This window comes from Drosophila arizonae, chromosome 3 (assembly GCF_054131065.1).
Source record: "Drosophila arizonae isolate 15081-1271.41 chromosome 3, UAZ_ARI_1.0, whole genome shotgun sequence".
Lineage (NCBI taxonomy): Eukaryota > Metazoa > Arthropoda > Insecta > Diptera > Drosophilidae > Drosophila > Drosophila arizonae.
Genome location: NC_142923.1, coordinates 10,786,737 through 10,804,600, shown reverse-complemented (window position 1 = coordinate 10,804,600; position 17,864 = coordinate 10,786,737). Strand labels below are relative to the sequence as shown.

General features: G+C 35.7%; 1 protein-coding gene and 1 long non-coding RNA gene across 2 annotated transcripts; both read right to left on the bottom strand.

Moving 5' to 3' along the window:
* Nucleotides 1-13,982: 13,982 nt before the first annotated feature.
* LOC108609656 (alpha-1,6-mannosyl-glycoprotein 2-beta-N-acetylglucosaminyltransferase-like) lies at nt 13,983-15,968 on the bottom strand. The gene is made up of 8 exons (XM_018001379.2): nt 15,642-15,968; nt 15,510-15,572; nt 15,341-15,444; nt 15,042-15,283; nt 14,838-14,983; nt 14,589-14,764; nt 14,322-14,536; nt 13,983-14,262 (listed from the first exon to the last, which is right to left on the bottom strand). The coding sequence occupies exons 1-8, from the start codon at nt 15,730-15,732 to the stop codon at nt 14,067-14,069; spliced, it is 1,233 nt and encodes a 410-aa protein (XP_017856868.2). The 5' UTR covers nt 15,733-15,968; the 3' UTR covers nt 13,983-14,066.
* A 1,158-nt stretch (nt 15,969-17,126) lies between these two features.
* Nucleotides 17,127-17,620, bottom strand: LOC149269660 (uncharacterized). The gene is made up of 2 exons (XR_016269206.1): nt 17,368-17,620; nt 17,127-17,302 (listed from the first exon to the last, which is right to left on the bottom strand). It is a non-coding gene; the product is annotated as an uncharacterized LOC149269660 (long non-coding RNA).
* Between the last annotated feature and the right edge of the window lie 244 nt (nt 17,621-17,864).

Below are 17,864 nucleotides of genomic sequence, written 5' to 3'. Positions count from 1 at the left end.
GGGCGGGCGCATTTTATGAGCACTTTTATAGAGCATGTTTGCTGACTTGGGCAGTTGGCAAGACTTCTCTTGGTCCACTTAAAAGAGTCAGACAGGCCATATTAAAAGCCTAATTAACTATGCTTTTAGTGCAGTTTATTATAATCAGCAAGAGCTTTTCGCAATCTTTGCCTTTTATTTTCATATAAATTTTAAATATCTGTAATAAAAAGTTCCCGTCCAAGTAAACAGTGGCATATGGCCTATTCCCAGCAGCTCATAAATAAATTGCTGTAAAAATACTTCTTATTGATTTTAATAAAATTTAATGCATATTTTCAGTACATAAATATGGCGTGTAATTAATGCCAGCGCTGTATTAAAAAACATTATACATGCATAAGTATTTTCATATTTGCCTTAACATTAATTAACAAACTTTTCTGTTACACGACAATTAATTGAAAATATTACAGTTGACCTCTCTGCAGCCCATCCCATAGCCAACAAAATTTATTTTATTGTGTATGTGTCAGTCAGTGTGTTGGTGTGAGTGACTGCTGCTGCTATATAAGGCACAAGTTTTAAATAAACCTTCAACTGCAGCACAAAAAGCAGACGTTGAAAAAAAAAAGATGTGAAAAATCAGCATAAAAAGAGTTTGACATATGCTATTTTCTCTCTGGTAAAAAACTGTACATATTTGTATACCCAGCGTTTGTGGCCAATGGCAATGGTAAAGTATATAAGACTGGGATCTTATTTTAACATTTAACATTACGTATAAAATACAGAAAATAGATTTTATATATTTATTCATTTTTATTATTATATTTATATTTTTTTGAATACACTGTGGCTTTCCATTTGCCAGAAATATTGACATTATGAAAGATTCAAGACTCAAATCAATACATCAACTTTATTCCAGACGCTTTCTTTCTGTTTTATCAGCAGAACAACAAGCACTCAAGTCATCCAAATAAACTAGTACAATCACTAACTTTTTATCCTTGCATCCTTCTCATCCTCTATAAGAGCCTTTCTCAACTCATCCAAGTAACCTAGTATACCTCATTGACATTTGATACTCTTTATCGTTCTTTACAAAAACCTTTCCATATCTCAACGTCAATGTCTCCTCTCTATTACAGGGTATTACTAGTTGTGTACTAGCAATATGCCCGACTAGATTATTGAAGTTGTTATAAATGTGGTGCAACACTCTCTGGTTGTGGGCTGACAACCATAAGCCACAGATGTTGCAATATCGAAACGCTTTTCCTGGCTGTTTCAATAAAAATGAAATGTAGCCGAAAATGTAGGCTAATGAAATTTATGTTGTTGCCCAGTTACCCAGTTGCCCTTGGCGTTGTTTTGTTTGAAGTTTTAATTCGATCACGACACGATTATTAAGCCTTAATAGCTTTGATAGCCCCTGGCGCTTTGTTGTCATATCATACAATCATGAATGTTGTTTAATTTAATTACATTTATAATTTTTTAAGAGCGCAGGGTGAACTTTAAGCGGAAATGATTTTGTTGGCAGCCTTAAAAGTGTTGCCAATCGATGATGTTTGATGCCTATCAATGCCAATTAGGGGAAATGAACAAACTTTTCAATTCTAATTAAAATCTTGTTAAAGCTATCGATAAGAACTCACGTAAGCTCACGTTTTGCTTGAATGGTCAACTAATTCTCAGTCCTCATTCCCTTATTTGATACGTTTTTCTCCTTCTTCTTTTTTTTTTGTCCAAGAACACAATTGATTTGGGGTTTTGTAGCCCAAGTTCTTTATTTGTTTGCTCCACGCACAAGTAAATTGGTTTCTCAGCCTGTGCCAACGAGCATTGGTGGGGTACAACACACAAGGATGAGGTTGTTTGGGGCTGTGGCGGGCAGTTGGGCAACTTGGCCACTTTTCCATTAAATAATGTTATTAGCCGCAGCAATTTCACTTAGCCTTTTGTGTTTGAGCCTTTTTGTGCAATTGCTCGGTGTTGGCTGGCCATTCACAAAGCATTTTCACTTGGCCTCTTAGCAGTTTATTTTAGCTGATTTCATTGTGATGAATTCTGTAAGCCGTAAGCTTAGCCGGAGCCAAGACTAACATTACGAGTATTTACTCAGCTGTAATAAAGATTTTCGTCATCATTTCCTAATGGATTTTCTTCTATGAATTTACTCAACTCCCACACCCGAAAAATAAAGGAGGCAACAAAATATGATGATGCGTTGATTACTTTGTACCAAGCGACAACTAGCTAGATAAACGATAAGCATTGCCGTTGCTGAGGTTCTTCAAATTGCCATCATTTACATTCCAAATGTTATTACGACTGGCTTTCATCAACAGTAAGCATTTTTAAATAAACAAAATTATTAACTAAATTGCAAAAATTAACTTTCACTTCAACCCAAATTGCTTACTGCTTGACAACATTTATTGCCACACTTAGGACATTCTCTTGGCTTATCGAGTAGATTGACGAAATGAAAGAGAAATGAAAAGTTTTGACTGTAATTCAGATCAACCTAATGACCAGATGACACAAAATACTCAGAAATGTTCAAGAGCTAAAGCCGTGATAAATACGTTTATCGCCTTGCCAACCAGGCTAACCTTTATGAAAACTCATCTTTGGCAATTACGTTTTCGGCTTGGTCAAGAGGAAACACATTTATCTAATATCAACTGACAGACAGTCGCCCCTAATTAACTATGAACAGGCAATAAAATTTATTTGCTTGACTGCTCTTCATGCTGACCATCAAATTGCATTAGTCCTTGGGCTTTTGTTAGAGCGTGGCTCAAATAAGCAAATAATGTCGTTTCTTTAGTTTCAGTTTGTATTTCTTAACGCTGCTAATTGAAAGCATGTCAATTTATAATAACCTTTATCATTTTCGCATTTGTTAAGGGCTTAAGCAAGGACATTTAATAAGAAATTGTAAATAAAACAAAACAACTTCATTTAGTGTGTAGGTAATTCTCTAACATAGACCATAGACCATAGCCATAGAATGGACTAGTAAACTGCCTTTATGTGAGTTTTTGGTATATTTACCCACTCATGCCTCAGCATTTCCAAAATAACTCAGATTAAAAAAAAAAAAAATCCTGTTGAAGTCGAGGGCAAATTGTAATAAAAATAATTAAGCTTTAAATGTTTTTCAGGCCAAGTTTTGTATTGCAAATATACAAGGAAATTGGATACATATCTAAAATAAATATAAATTCATCAGTGAAGCAGGGACACTATCCGGAAACGTGCCATCAGCTGGTGTCAACTCAATTAACCATAAGCCTTGTGGTATTCACGACTCATATCGAACAAGTTGAGAATTATACTGAATATGTATGTACGTAGCACATTCAGTGCAAACAATGGACGTAAATTAAATTTTAATTTATGTAAATTACAGCAATATTTTACTCAAAGTTGAACACTTGGGCGGAGTACCGAAAATAATTTCCCTCTTCTGACTACGCACTTAAAATGAAATCCACTCAAATATTTTCCGCTAACAGTGCAGGGAAAACACGCCAAGAAATAATTTTGCGGATGAAGACAAGCTGCCCTTTTGCAAAATTCTTGAATTATATATAAGGCTGCATAAGGATGTATGTAAGTAAAATATAAATAAGTAAGAAGCAACAAAAAAAGTTTCACTTTTTACACGCTCTCTACTCGCTCTCTCTCTCTCTCTCTCTCTCTCTCTCTCTCTCTCTCTCTCTCTCTCTCTCTCTATCTTTCTCGCTCTTTGGGCTGACGAAAGGCAGCCACAAAATTGCGCCAATGATGAAAGCCAAAAGTTCTGCTTATGGCGCCCCATAAAAACGATGGCGTTGCCCTCACGGATACCCTTAATTGAGTGGGAAAAAAGAAATTTGCATTTGTCTGCATAGCGTCTCAAAATACGTAAGTTGAAAATTTCAATTCGCAACTGTGACAAGCTAACGGAATTTCATAATTGTTATTATTTATGCTAACGACTTTCTTTCATAAATTGTTTCTCCGATGGTGACAAAAAAAAAAAAAAAAAAAAAAAAAAAAAAAAAAAAACTAACAAACGTAAAGTTTTGCCAACTTGATGATAGCTTAATGTCCTTGCACCCAGCACAGCGTAAAACAATCATAAAATACTATTTTATTGTCTTAAGTTACACTTTAGATACGCTTCATTCAGCCCTTTCACATTCGCGTTCCCATTACTCCAAAGCCTTTGTTCTTGGATTCTGCCATTGTTGCCTGTCTACCGATTATTTCGCTTTATGTGGCCAACACAAAGGCTAAGAGGGGGAGCGAGCGAGTTAATTAAATTAAATTGCTTCAAGCCATCACATGAAATTAGCAAACAGTGTCCTGGTCAGCATAGAGAGCGCTTTGACATTATGATTAATATTTTCCCGACACGTTTTAATAATTCCTATATATATGGATTATAGAATAAAAGCAAAGCAGTTGGCATTGGCGATTCCAGCTGAAGTTTATTGATTTATTCGGGAATAAATAATAATAAATAAATAAAACTTATATATACCAAATAAAAATTTAATCATTAGTTTAAAAAAGGTGTTAAATTTAATAAATTCTTTAGAAATAGCTTTTTATTATTTTAAAACTCTTTACACATTTCAGTTATTAAAAATTTTATCATCAAATTGCTTGGCAATATTAGGAAAAATCGAAATAATTAAAAAAATAAAATATTTAAAAATTGTAAATATTTTATTTAATAAAAATTAAGTTACTGTGATCAATCAAAGATAGAAGAAATTCTTATCAACATCATATAGCTTATTAATCGACGAAGCTGGATGCTTCCACTCAATTATGAAGCTTATAAGAAAAGCAATTATTTATAAATCATATTGCTAAGCATTGTGTGCTTGAGCTTGTTGCTAAATTAAGACACTTTTTCGGCGCAAGTCGTGCATCACTAATTCGATATAACGCCAGGTTGAGCAGAGACAAGTCAACATCTAGATTTATATCGAATCAGATTCAAGCTGTCCGCACTCTTAAAGCTCGCTTGACTAAATCTATATCAGAGTCAGCCTGACACACACAAGATTCAACTGTCATATACAATGTTATTTCCCCAAATATTTCGCAGCACAGCTTTTGCCTTGTATTTGGCTTGCTTTTTCAGTTTCGTTCGACTTTTCGTGTGCAGCAAGTGGCATTTGCATGTCAATTTATATAAATAGTTGTCTGCAAATATGTTCGGATTGTATGTATTGTATTTGTTTAGTTGCAAGATATCTACAACAATTTTTTATCAGATACGCAAAAAATACAAATGTTTTAGAATTGTTACTTTTTTATTTGTTATTGAAAGACGACTGTAATATGATTTGGATAAGATATAAGACATAAAATCTTAGACTAGTGTATTATATTGTGAAAATATTTACATTATAATTAAGAGAGTAAGCTAGTCACTGATATAAGCAAAGCAACTAATCCAAAAATATATATTTCAAAAATTTTATGCATAATCAGATAATGTTTTGTGCTCTATTATGCTACATAAATATTAAAGATTTAATATTTAATTTATTATTAAAAAAATTAAAATATGTGCAATAGATGAAAATTGGAAATCAACTCAAATAAATTTATTATTTTAATTATTTGAAATTGTTTATACCATATACCGAGAGAGCTATCCACATGAGAATTTTTTGTTTTCCTTTTTAACATCACTTATGTCATTAAAAAACAAAAACGTTTGCCTCCATTAAAATGTCAATTTGTTTGACTTTATTGCATTACAGCAGCGGCAACAGACCATTAAACTCATTAAAATTTGACACTGTCCACGCGACATTGTGGTTGAGGTTCAGCTGAGTATCGTCTGACAATTACGCTAGAGAGCAGCCACACGGCCGATTTGCAGACGAATCAGCCTGGAGTTACGCTTTCAATTTATCTATCGCACAATCCGTGAGCATTTCGTATTGTCTCAATTGTTGATGTGATTAACGTTCGTCGTCGCTCGGCATTGTCTGGCCGGTCAGCCGGCCGGCCAACTGAGGCCAACTGGGTGACGACGGGGGGACTCCTCGGACAGCATTGCGCTGAGTTGTGCGTTTATCAAATGTCAATTAAGCTGCGGTTGCCAGAGCGATGCCCTCCTGCTGCCCCAGTGGCTTCACTCCAACTAGCTCCCACTCTCCCCTCCCTCTGCTATGGGCCTTTGAATTGTTGTTGCGTTCGCTGGCGTTAAATGTTCGGCCGCCTCGCTGTAGCTTTTTCCCATTTTACGGCTATGGATTGGTTGTCAGGCAGATACAGCGGTTGCGTTGTTCGACCCACCCAACGCATTCTCCTTATCCCGTATGCAATTTTTCTTTATGCAAGCCTTTTTTTCAGCTTTGCCTTTACAAACTTGGAGTAGCTGGCAATCATAAGATACGCCCGTCCTGCCGGAGCCTGAACTTTATTGCCCCTTGCTGAACTTTTGATTGCTTTTAAATTTCTCTCAGCCAAAGAGGGAGAGATTGTTGCAGCGACTCAAGCTTGTGTGATTTATGCTCCAGTTTCGTAAGAATTTCACAATTTGGCTTTGCCACGAACCAGGACCAGGAACCTGTCCAATTTGTTTTCTCAGTGTACGACTGTGACTGTGTCGCGGAAGTGCTCCAAAGAGCTTTGCACAACTTTGTCGCTGGCAAACAACTTAGTTTTATTCGGGCCCTTAACGGCAACATTAAATGCCTAATGTAGTGGAGTCGACAGGCAAGTGTATGTCGTCGGCAAAGTTTATCAGCTTGTTATGATCTCTCGCAAAACATTTGGCCGACAGCTGTCAATGGTCGCTTTGTCCTTGGTACATTCCAGTCCGCCTTTGTCCGAGCCATCAGCGGACATCCTGTCGTGTCAGTGAGCTCTGGCGTAAACAAGACAAGGATATGTCATGTCCTCTCTTTCTCTCTCTCTCTCCCTCTATCTGCCTCCATTTCATGAGCAGGCAAACACGAAAATTGTTTATCTTAAGAAAGTCACGTATAGTCTCCAACTTTGACTCAAGCAAACAGCCCGAGGGGGGTCAACATTGCCATCCATCCAGCGTATGCTTGGACCTTGATTGGCCCATCAGGTTCCTGATTTAAATTTTCATCTCGAGTAGCTGCTCACTAGGCAAATGTTGCCTCGAACCCCTTTTACGAATTCATGAGAAGTTCAAATGGCGTTTCCTAATTAAAGCAAAACTCGTCTCTGACCCGCAAATTATGAGTACAGATTTTTGTAGTATGAACGGGATATATATAGATAAGAATCTCTGAGTTAAGCTGCCCAAAGGTTCTTTATCTTGCTGATGAATTAAGGCTTTAGTGCACTACTCTCTGCTCTGTCGAAACACAATTTTAAAACTTTTATAATATTTCTTTGTTTCCTCTTAACAGCATAGCGCAGTAAACAGGTTGAGTAAGACCAAGGATTAATATTTGTTCTCTCTCTTTGGCTAGTTGAACTCTTTAACTTTTGCGGCACTCAACTAAGGGATTTTCCAGCCAGTTTTGGTATGCCAAGCACGTGGTAGACTCATGGCTGCTCATAGACAGCAAAATTATTTGCTTTGTGTTGACTTGCCAACACGTTTCCATTGAATATCTTTTTGAATTTAATTTGAAAACTACTTGACAGCTATTAGGTGAGCTGCACTTAGATTTTTCTCTATGTATTTATATTGAAGGTACAAAATGAACTTAAGTTCTCTTCCTCTCGCTGCTTGATTCTGATTAAAATAATGTTTCCTTTTGAACTAAATTTGAAAACTACTTCACCGCAATTAGGTGAGCTGCACTTCGATTTTTTGCTATATATATTCAAAATTAAGTTAAGTTCTCTCTCCCACTTCGTTTACTTTTCTGATTAAAATAATTCGAAGACCTTCAACCACCCAGCTGTTTCCTCAGCCATTTTGTTGCGCTTTTATAACCCATCGCAAGTAGTTGTCTGAGTGGAAGCTTCAGAGTCATTAAGTCGAAGCAGTTAAGCTGGCGAAAACTTTACTGAATGCCACATACGATCTAAGGAAGTTGTTGCCACACAAGGCCATCATTCATTTTCATTTTCGGCGAACTGTGGCAACTTTGCTGCACTCGCCCGTGTCTCGTGTGGCCACGTAGCATAAAGTAATTGAATTCTCCTGAAAGCTGCCAAAGTTCAATTGCATTTTAATGAAATTTTTCGGTTGCCATAGACGGCTCAAGTTTGCACGGCGCTGCCCTCGGGAGCGTAGCAGCAAAGGAAATAAATAAACACAGATGTCAACTGGCGAATCGAAGAGCAAACAAATATCTTTTGGTCTAAGCACAAGTTTATGTGCTGGCTTCTCTCTCTCATAGTGCTTTATCTATATGTGAGAGTAGGTGTGTGTGTGTGTGTGTTGGTTGGTTTTCCTCGATTGATATTTGTTGAGGGTGAAAAGAAAAAGGCACCACTGCAATTGACAATTGACTACAGACAATGGCTCCCACCAGAAGCAAGCTTTGCATTGGCTAAAGAATTTTTATGGCAAAAGCAAAAATGTGTGCTTTGAGCCAAGCAAATTTGACTATCAAATGGCCCACTCCTTCTATTCGATCTAGGTCAGCAAATCAGCCAGAGAGATTTAGGTCTGATGGTGCACCTAAATTCTCATACAAATATATGCAGAGCTAGTACGAAAGTATGTCTATTGTTGGCGGTGCTAGGAATATATTCTTGGGATAAAGAAATGTTCTTGATGAGATCAATTTTAATGAGCAAAGTTAGATGTATAGCAGAATGAGGTGTAACCAATACTAGAAATTATGTACAGACTTTTGGTAAAGCAGAATCGAGGCGTTTTAACTATGTTCTTCATCGTACCCATTGATCTACATAAAGCTAAAATCTTTTCGCTCAACTTGGACTCTTAAATCCAGTTCGAAACTTCTTCTTTATACATCTGTCTATATCGATTTCAACTACATGTGTTGTACCAGAAACAAATCTCTTCAAAGGCCAGCTTAAATGACTTACTAATTAGAGAGCATCAGTATTTCAGTGCTTGTATTTGAGTTTTCCACAATGCACACAATGAGTCGCGCCTTTTGAAAGGCCTATAACTCAATTGACTCCAGTTCACTGTTTGGGGGCATTGACAAAAATACGTTGACATTGCTGGGACCGGAGGCATAAAGCCAAGCTAATTGGTACGGCCCCCGGTAGACTGTTGCTTTCAGTCAATAGACATGTTTGCCATCAGGCCAAAACAAAAGACCTTGCCGTGCCCAGCCTAAAGCCAGCTGAACTAGCTCCAATCTCTGCTATCGAATTCGTATTGCGCTTTGTTTTGTTGTTGCTCGACTTTGCCATTGCAAATTGCGTCAATTGCTGACCACCAAATGGCCAACTGCCCATTTCAGGCTGACTTCACAAATACCAGGCACGTAGAGCGTGGCAGGAAACGAGAGCAAGCATGACTTGTCAGGAGTATCTTCGCTCAGTTTTCAATATTTTTGAATTGTGTTTCTAAAATGATGTTGTCAGAAGAACAAAAATCCTTTAACGAGAAATGAATATACTTGTTAAAGTAAAGTAAATATTCAAATTGAAAATCAATTAGATACCTCTATTAAAAGTAATAAAAAATTTAAGATCTCACCTGCCCTTTAATTAACTATATTTCTAATCGAAGAAATTTCTTCAAAATTCAAACTGAACAAACTTTGCAGCAATTTATAACACAAGACGAACTGACAAAAGTTTTTATGAAAATTAATAAAGAGAAAGAGTATTCTATTTCCAATAAGCTTTGCTATCGAATTTCAACAGAAATTGCTTGCGCTATGCATTATGAATTAAGTATATATTTATGTACAGTGAATAACAGTGATATTCGTCTATTTTTTTCTTTATTTATTTATTTTTTTTTTTTTTAACTTCTACTTGAAACGCCTATAAAACATATAAAATGAATTGAAATTAAAAAAATGTAAATGCTAAATTGTAGATTAAAAAATAACCTTTACGATGAGGTATATATCAATATATTTGACATAACTCACAAAGATTATAGATTAACCGGAAAAAAAAAGTTGAAAAATAAAAAAACCGAAAAAAAAAACTTTGAGAGCCTTTACACATGTTAAGCCCATATTATACTTAAGTACATTTACTTTAAAGCTGGCCTTTCAAAAATGAACTCGAGCCAAATTCCCATTTAAATGCTCTATCCTTTGATACGGCAGACGGCGAGGTAGGGCTCAAAAGCTTTGCGCTCGACTCAAACCATTCTCATTCTCAAGCAAAAACAAAAAAATATTTTCCACACACACACACACTCAGACAGATGCACAACAAGGCGTATACTTCACTCTGCTTGCTACTAGCATTTTTTTTTTTTTTTTCTTTTTGCCAGCTTGTGTGGTAACAGTTCTCTCAGTTATTAGCATATTCTCGACATGCTCAGCTACTTAATGATGCAGAAATGTAAAAAAAGCTGCCAAATTCACATATGTATATCCCTAGCAGTTTGTAGCCATTGATTATGCGTATGTGTGTGTGTTTGTGTCGCAAATGTGGCTCAGCGGGTAGAGCTGATTGCTGGCTTTGCATTTTTGTATCGCCTTGGTTTCATCTGGTTTGCTTGACGAATGGCAAGTCTGCATATTGATCCTAGTTTCAGTTTCAGCAATTTATGTTAAATACGTGCGCTGAAATATAAGGCAAAGCCGAATACGGGGCAGCTCCCCCTCCCACGCTCTCGCTCTCTAGATATATCCTTGAATATATGTACCTTCAATTTTCCACGATGCCAAATTACGTGTGTGTCTTTTCGCTGCTCGGCAAAGCCAAAGGATATGCATGCATGGGACAGATAAAACACGTCGTATCTTTTCCGGCTTGTTTTATGCAATTAGTTGATTTGGATATATTCTTCTTGCAGAAAAGTGATTCAATTGATTTAATTTGTGTGCTTGGTTAATAGACAAAATCAAATGTATTTTGCATCATTTGCTCTTTTAACTATGTGAAAAAATACCATCAGACTTCCAACAAATAATGCTTATAAATTAATGGCAAAAATGTATAGAAAGTTTTAAGAACTTTTTATTTCACATATGGACCAAACTAAATAAAAAGAAAGAGCCGAAAGAATTCAAAATTTTTCTCTAAATACAAAACATAACATAAAGAGACTTAAATCATTAATAACTAATAATTAATAATTATAAAAAAAAAACCATACTGGATTTTCCTTTAAATCCCATTTCGCTTTAATTCGCCCTGATGAAATAAATAATGTTTTTGCTTTTCAAAACTTCCATATACAGAAGGGTAAAACAGTAAACAACTTTAGGGGTCTTGTGTCGAGCCCTCCATCTAGTGAACCCTAATAACCGCGCTTGGTAAAAGAAACTGCCTGTTCCATGCCTAACCATGCTCAACGTTTCAGGCAGCTATAGGGAAACAGAAGTGAATAATTTATGCAGAAGGGTATATACAATTTTAAAGTAATTAATGAGACGCTCTCTGGTTCCCTCTCTTTCTCTCTCTCTCTCTCTCTCTCTCTCTCTCTCTCTTTCTCTGTCTCTCAGCGCTTATTAACCTTCTTTTGTCTACTTTGATCTATATTAAATTCTATCAACTGTGACAGAAGCTAAAATTCTCATTGCATTTATTAACGTATTGCCTCATATTCGCTGTCATTCGGTCTTTAATAATGTCAGACAGTGCACAATGCACACAGAGTAAAAACAAAAGAAGTTTCGTAAAATTCATTCTTGTAGCTTAACAGTAGAATATAATTAAGCCTCAGTTGACCCATGTACTTGGCTGTATCGTACACAAACTCAAACCTGGCCCACTGGCAAGGTTAACAATTGGTTAGCAGCATTGGGTCAACTCTGTGGGCCCTGCGGCACACACATTCGCTGGGCGGTGAAAGAGTCAAGCGTTGCCCGCCGACAGTGGGTCATAAAACGCATGAATGCACAGTGAGTACGTGTTTGAATGAATGCGGCCGAGAAGTGGAGCACTAGGCCAAAAGTGAATGCGTGAACAGTTGACTGAGTAAATAGCAACACAAAAGAGTCAACGGGCATGCAGCGGGAGAAGCGGGCAAAGGCCGTTGCCATTTAAAGAGTGCCTCACCAAAATGTCCTTGGCTTATCAATATTGAGATTAGTGCACTTATATAGCTGGCGCACTCTTTCCTCGCCAGACAATTAAAAATGAGGAAGCGTACATAAATTATTTACTCAGCCTGAGGCAGACATTGCCAGACAGAGGCCATTTGCAATTGAATGACAATTTGAAGCACTTTCTGCTCCTTGAGCTACCTAAACATTTAATGTAGCTAAGCTCCTCAACTAAAGTCATAAACCGCCAAAGTTTCACTCGGCATGCTGTCAAGCAAAAACAAAAAAAAATAGGAAAACAGGAGAAAGAAAAACAATAAATAACTCATACGCAGCGTTTGCCTCAGGCACTTGAACAAAATACGCAAGGCTAATCACGCCAAGTGGAGCACATAACGTTTATAAACATAAGCCAAGTTTCTGCAGAAAAGTCATCACATTTTCCACGTCTCAGCTGGCACTGCGCTGACACTTTCATTTGCTGCCTGACTTTGCGTCTCTCTGCTTTTTAGCCAAATGTCAAAGGAATCCGATTTTTGCTTTAACTCTGCCAAATGCTGACAAAGCAGCAGCACATGCATATTTTCACACATTGTCAGTGTCAGGACTATAAAATGTGATTCTGAAATGGCAGACCGAAGTGCAATGAAGACTTCTGTGTTCCAGAACAAAGGCTTTAAGATTTATATATTGATTCTGAACTAACTCCTACATATAAGCTGCTGAGTTAAATATTTAAAATTTTTTATATTTGACTACGATTTTTGTAAATTATTTGTGGCTTAGCACATTTTGTTTAACTCAATATTCCACATGCCTTAATTGATTAATTATTTACACAAACTGGAATTAATTTCAATTGAAGGTACTTCTTTTTTTATTTGTTTATTATTCTGCGTAAATTCACTTATGTTCACCAGGCAATTCATTTATAAAGAATTTGTAACGACAGCAGTGCTGCCATAAATTAAAACCGTCAACAGTGCTCAACCAAATGGCAATCAATAAATTAACAACATGCTGTTAAAACAATTAATGCCCATAAAAATTTTATTTGTATATACTTAAATAAATGTTAAGTTAACATATTTTATTTACTTGGTTTTTTTTCTACCTTTTTATATATTTCAATAATTAGTTAAAATAATAAATAAAAGTAATTTTAAAAATTAAATAAATAAAACATACAAAATATATATTGTATATTTTATTTATTTAATTTTAAAATGACTATTGTTCACTTAATTTATTTATTAATTTAATTATTAATTATTAAATCAATCCATTTAATTTTGTATATTATATAATTAACTTATTTTTTTTTAGTTATTTGTTGGCTTTATTTACGTTTTATATTTCTTTTACTATATTTAATTATACTGATTATATTATTATTTTATATATTTTTCTTTCTTTCAGTTATTTATATTTTTTACATATCTTGAAACATTTTTAAAGCTCTAAACGTTTTTTATTTAGTCGATTTTTAAGAAAAGCAGTGGAAGCCTTTGCCACATTTTGTTGCATTGGAGAAACTATAAAACAAAGGAAAAATATAGTAAATAAAATTATAGCTAATATTTATTCTGACGGGTCAGCTCGTAGGGGGTGATACACCCAGCTAAACAGAAACTGAGTAGGCACAACTTCAATCACCCTTTGACCCTCAACGGCATTCATTTAAATGCAAATTTAAAGTAAAGCATGTTCGATGTCCAACATTTGGTTTGCATTCGACGAGAAAGTTTTATACCCACATTATGCACCAACAGAAATGGATAAAAATGGAAAAGAGTCAACTTTTTGTATGCTTCAGCTGTAAACATATTTGATATTTTATATACATTCTGAATACAACTATAGATATACACATACAAAAACATTGTAAGCCCCAGTATTTATTTTTAAGTAAAATGACTGTAAAATAATTAAACAGAGAATCAGTAGAACTTGTATTTAATATTAGCCATAAGCTGAGTTTAAGCAAAGCCGATGATCACGTGGATCACTCCAATCCCCACTTTTTATGACCTCGATAGGCTGCTGAGTTGCAGCTTTTAGAATTGATCTGGATAATTTGAGTGTGGTCGGATAAAGCTGGCCAAGTTCACTGGCTGAACTAAGCTCCAGATGTGCCTTAGACATGTTCAGATATGAGCTGCATAGAAATGTGCATGTATTAGTTGGAAATATTATCTGATAAAACATTTTCATTACCCATTTCGAGTGGAATAAACCCGAGATTTCTTGACAGTAAGCACATTAAGACCGCCTTTGATGCACGTTTCGCCTATGTGCTCCAATGATTTGTCCCAATTATAATCGTCGTATGTGCAAAACTCTTGAGCACAAGTATGGATTTCAGACCAGGTGCTTGCATTGAAGGCGACTGCAACAGCATGTTGTTCACTTGACCAAGCTGCATATTGAACCTGAAGAAAAGACAAACTTGAATTGCCTGACCAATATTTACTCAGAAATTACCTTGGAATATGCATTATCATCTCGTTTGGAATCAGACTTGAGAGAACCCAGATCGCTACCCAGACTAAAAATATTGCAATGCGCGCATAGCTTCTTGGCAAATTTCTGCATTTTGTAGAGCACAAACAAAAAATCTTCTGCTACTATAACATCTTCCTCCAGGAATAAAACTAAACCTAATTGCATACGAGAAGAAGACAATCTTAATTATCACAGGCTTTAAAGGAAATAACTAAATCAATTGCGAACCAGTAAAATTCTTGGTTACTTCAAGCTTATGGAAAACGTAGTTGGCCTTCCACCACCAATGATGTTTCTTCTCCGTATATTCGGCGACTCTGTAGTTACCATGCAGATCTGGACTGAGAGCATTATTACAATTCATGATTAAGGCCCTGGATGAAATAAGGAAATAGAAATTCGTCACTTTAGAGAAGGTGGAATCGAACTTACTTTAATTTCGACATTTTGCGGGGACAGTCATTCGGATCGCTGCCAGGAAAACTATGTGGATGCAGCTGTATGGAATGTGGATAGAAGATTTGCATCACCTTACAAAACTCAATCGCTAGCACTGAATCATAGATTTGCTCATCAAAAAAATCATATGAGAATATAAGCAATACGTCGGAAATGCCGTTGGCATGAGAAAGGCTTTCTATCAAGCGCGGCAGGTAACTAGTTGCCTTATGCACCTGTTAAGAGAAAGATAAACGCGTGTTCTCAAGTCGCATTTAGTATATGAGCTGTACCTGTATAACAATAATAGCCGAGCTATTTTCCAGAGGACTAAACATTCTCTCATTAGATATCATCTGTGCAGTGTTGACATCCATCATAAAAGGATATATAATATCTGAAATGTTTGGTCAACAATCAGCGAAATGTCATTCAAAATAGAAAATTAGTTTTTCCACTTACTTAAATATTTAGTTATATTCTTATTCACTGAATCGTCTCTCGACTTTATGTTCGCACTGTCCACTAAACAAGTTGAAGTTAATTCATTTATATTCCGTATATTTATTCCGTATATTACATTTGGGGACTTACTAAGGTAAAAGCTGCAGCACTGCAGCACTACATAGCCTATGATAAGCAGCAAGATAAGTCGGCAATACAATTGATTCGGCCTTTTAGTCATGATTCAGTTGTTGACCAATTTACAAATATTTCGAGCTCACTTATTATTTAGTTACCATTAAACTGTTTGCAAAGCCAACTAAATATTTTTGTATAGCTCATTTCCGGCTACTAGATATTTTCGTAGCAAAACAAATTGCTATCCCAAATATGGCCACTCAAGTAGTCAAGTGAGCTGCCCTTAGGTAAATATTGAGTGCACATCAAAGCAGCCATCAAGAGGCAAAGTCAAGTGAAATTACTTTTCTGCCCTGGAGCAGCAGCTGACGATGGCCAGGCCAAGAAAGTATTTAAACAGGTGAATGCTGCCCAAGCTCATCTATTGACTTAACAAACGAAAATAAATGTGGCCAAAACTTGGCATTCAGTTGGAATTCGGATGATATACTGATTGGAATGAGATTCCATTGGAATTTTATTCGTTATTCTAATTCAGTTTCATTGTTTACTGCCTACCAGACCATGCTTGCCATGGAACTGGCTTAAGACTACATTACATTTAAATACTTTAAGTTTATGTTGAAGAAGCTCAAGACTTGAGAATGCCCTATTCATGTACTTTTCAATTACGAAAACATAGGATATTATTTTTATCTAATATACAAATATTAAAGCTAAAATTACCTTAAATTTATTTTAGTAAATTTTTATAAAAAATGCATATGTCACTGAGAAGTCGAGAAGTCATATGATTCGGCTAGTCTGATCTCACATGTAGACTGAGCACATTAGAGAGAAAATCAGAAACCCAATAAACAAATAAAATTTCCATTCTGACTTACTAAACCATATCATATCTGCTGACCACTAACTAAACTCTGATTGTGTTACTTAATTTCTTATAGAATAACCTGACACTTACATTATTTATTTTAATCTATAAAATCTATGCCATCAATATTTGGCAGCTGACTTTACCATCATCTTTCCGCTTCAGTGTCAATTTGTAAATTGCTTGGCATTTCAGCACTTGGTGAATTTTAAGCACAAGATTGATGATGCTGATGATGACGCTGGCTGAAACCAAGAGTGATGTAAATTGCCGCATTTTTATGGTTTGGCCAGGACATAATAGAAGTTTGATGCTCTGACAATGGTATTAACATTCCGGACGATTTTTTTTTTATTTTTTTTTTTATTTTTTTTTTTTATTTTTTTATTTCTGCTCGATTATGCATGAAAGAATATGACTTAATGCAATTTTCGATGAATCTTAGTTTTATACTGGAAATAAAACGTATAATTCTGAAATATTCGATTTGATGCTTAGTACGTCGAGATTTTTTAAACAGATTTAGATGATATGAGAAGCTGAGTGTTATCTATTAAAGCATGCATTTCTGATAACTGATCATCCAATCCACTTATGTTTATTTAAACACCAACAACACTATGTATTCAACAATTTGGTAATGCATTTATTGGTAAAGCAAAAACCAAATAACATAAATTAAATTCTAGAATACGCATTCGTTGAACCGCCTCAGGCAGAGGTAAGTGCAGCATTCCTCGGCAAAATGACAATTCATCCCAACTCCCTTGCAGCTTTTCTGCGCCTTCCACAGAGAGATCTATATGACAATTAAAATAATAGGTGAATCTGATGAGTCATATCAGAATCATAGTTAGCTCATACCTCTTCTTGGTTCTTAGATGGACTCATTACTAAATCACCGAGCGCTCGTTGTCTGGACGTCACAAGCTGTGGCGTTACCATGGCTTCAACTCTTGCGAAAGTTTTTTCTCTTGCCGTATGTTCGGCCGGGTAGACCCATGGAGCCAGCATGACAAACAGTAGACCAATAAACAGTCGCATTTTAATTTGTTGACTAACTGCATTGCATTCAATTCGAGTCTTTTATACCCGACAGTAAGTAAGTTCTATGCTGCTGTATAACATGTGCCAGCACATCTGTTGGAATAATTCAGAAAAATTATTTCATTATGTGTAAATTTGAAAATGCAGCCACAGTTCTATGAACATACATCGAACTTTTCGCTATAAAATGTAAATTAAGAACGGCAAAGCTATACCAAGCATTTATATACAGAATTTTATATTTATAAGTTTGCGAAGTAAATAGATATCTGTGTTCATTTATGTAAATTTAAGTATTATTTCTAAAATAATTG